This window comes from Carlito syrichta, unplaced genomic scaffold (assembly GCF_000164805.1).
Source record: "Carlito syrichta isolate Samal-C Ts95f unplaced genomic scaffold, Tarsius_syrichta-2.0.1 Scaffold296829, whole genome shotgun sequence".
NCBI lineage: Eukaryota > Metazoa > Chordata > Mammalia > Primates > Tarsiidae > Carlito > Carlito syrichta.
The window spans coordinates 63,206-65,363 of record NW_007240925.1 but is presented as its reverse complement, the minus strand read 5'-3'; the positions used below and the strand labels follow the sequence as shown (position 1 = coordinate 65,363).

Below are 2,158 nucleotides of genomic sequence, written 5' to 3'. Positions count from 1 at the left end.
GAAGCAGGAGCCAGTCCCATACGAGAAAATAAATGCATGTATGTCTGAGGTCAAGAATATCTTATTCCAAGTTATATAAGGGCCAATACTTACAGACTATATGAAAAATAATGAGCTTTAACTCAAGCACTTATGACCCATACCATAAACCTGAGAACCATATATATGTATATACAACATATACTAGGTGTTAGCCATAGGCTCACAAAGCAGTGAGTTAAGTTACCTGGGGTAAACAGTTAATATCAGCTGGGCACATGAGATATATGGTTAGTATTATATCACATACAATTAGCAATACATGGGCAGGGCAATATAATGTTCTAAGTGGCAGAAAGTTGGTTGCCTTTGAAATGCTTTTTTCCCAGTTAATTTTGCCACCAAAGCTGTCAACTTGTTCAGATTTCCTGAATTATTTCTCAGAAACAAGTGAGCTAATGTCAGGCTCTACTGTGAGGCAGAGAAAATAAACGAAGTACACTATGTCGGATCTGTTTAGTTTTAATGCTATAGATGACAGGGTTCATAAAAGGGGGGAAAAGAAAGTAGATGTAACTCATTGTGATGTGAACCACATGAGGAACATGCTTTCCAAACCTATGAATAAATGTCAGGCCGACTACTGTGACATAGAAGACCAGGATACAGCAGATGTGGGAGACACAAGTGTTGAGAGCCTTGGCCCTTTCTTCCCCAGAAGCAATGCCAGTGACAGTCTTGAGAATCACAATGTAGGAGAAAAAAATAATGAGAAAGTCCAAAAGGACCATTGCAAATACAACCACAACTGGATAGAGACGATTGAAGGTGATGTCAGTACAGGCTAACTTGATGACATCTTGGTGCAGACAGAAAGCATGAGAGAGTATATGGGATCGACAATAGGGAACCCAGTGCAGGCGAATAATTATTGGCATAATTGACAGACCAGCTCTTGTCAATACCCCCACTCCAATCTTTATTACCTGGGTGTTGGTAAGGATGGAAGTATATCTTAATGGGGTGCAGATGGCAATGAAACGGTCATAGGCCATGGCAAGCAAGACACCTGACTCCACGATAGAAAGAGTATGGATAAAGTAGGCCTGAGAGAAGCAGGCCCCATGGCCAATCTCTCTGTGATTTAACCATAACACTCCTAACACTGTGGGCATTGTGGTCAATGTCACTCCAAGGTCTGTAGCTGCCAACATAGCTAAGAAATAATACATGGGCTCATGGAGGTTATGGTCATCCCTAATGAGAAAGAGAAGGGTGCCATTGCCAAGAAGTATGGAGACGTAGACCACCAATAAAGGAATGGAGATCCAGGGATGTGTCTTCTCCATGCCTGGGAAGCCAGTAAGCAGGAAGGGGGAATCAGTGGTATTGAGCCACATTGCTTGCCTTACAAAGAGGAAAATACTTCAGGTAATGCAATAGAAACCAGTTATTTAGAAGTCGCCCTTTGAGAATGTTACTTGTTCATTAGGTGATCACCAGTCTTGACTTCCAGCGACAGCAAGAATGGTAATTTAGTCTTTCCTAGGCATAGGAAAATAGAATGTAAGAAGAACAGCTCTACATATCATTCAAGGTTTACTATACGTAAGGTTATTGGAGAATACACTGGAGTTACAACAATGTATGCAGAACAGATCTTGTTAATGTTCTTGTAAATCATGTCACCTAGGAAATAAAGACAAAATGAAAGAAAAAGTCATTATATTTGAACAGTGCTATAATAACTTGGAACTTACAAAGCAATTTTTATGGTGTTCTTCATCTTGACTGGTGGTATTGAGGGTGAATGTAAAGGTTTCACAGAGTATGCGAGACCTAAAAAATCAGTCAGTAGAAAAACAGTTTTAAGCACTGTTGGAAGAGCAGATATGAACATCTTATGAAAAAACAAAAAATACTTGTGCAAAATTTTTTATGTAATGAATGCAGGGTTGTTTTTTTATTTACATAGATGTATTGTATAGTGAAGTATGGTTGTTTAGTGTGACCATCACCTTAGTAATGTACACTGTACCCATTAAGTAATTTCTTATCCTTCATCTTCTCCCACTTGTTCATCTTTCTGAATCTTCAAGTCTATGAAGATTCACTCTATGTCCATGTGTACATATTATTTAGTTCCCACTCATAAGTGAGAACATATGGTATTTGACTT

At 38.9% G+C, this 2,158-nt stretch overlaps 1 protein-coding gene across 1 annotated transcript; it reads right to left on the bottom strand.

Annotated features, from left to right (window-relative positions):
• Nucleotides 1-440: 440 nt before the first annotated feature.
• LOC103256832 (olfactory receptor 51B6) lies at nucleotides 441-1,379 on the bottom strand. The gene has a single exon (XM_008054592.1). It carries the CDS (start codon nucleotides 1,377-1,379, stop codon nucleotides 441-443), a length of 939 nt encoding a protein of 312 aa, XP_008052783.1.
• Between the last annotated feature and the right edge of the window lie 779 nt (nucleotides 1,380-2,158).

Excerpts from the sequence above, each read along its gene's own strand:
- LOC103256832 (XM_008054592.1), bottom strand. The coding sequence starts at position 1,379 with ATGTGGCTCAATACCACTGATTCCCCCTTCCTGCTTACTGGCTTCCCA.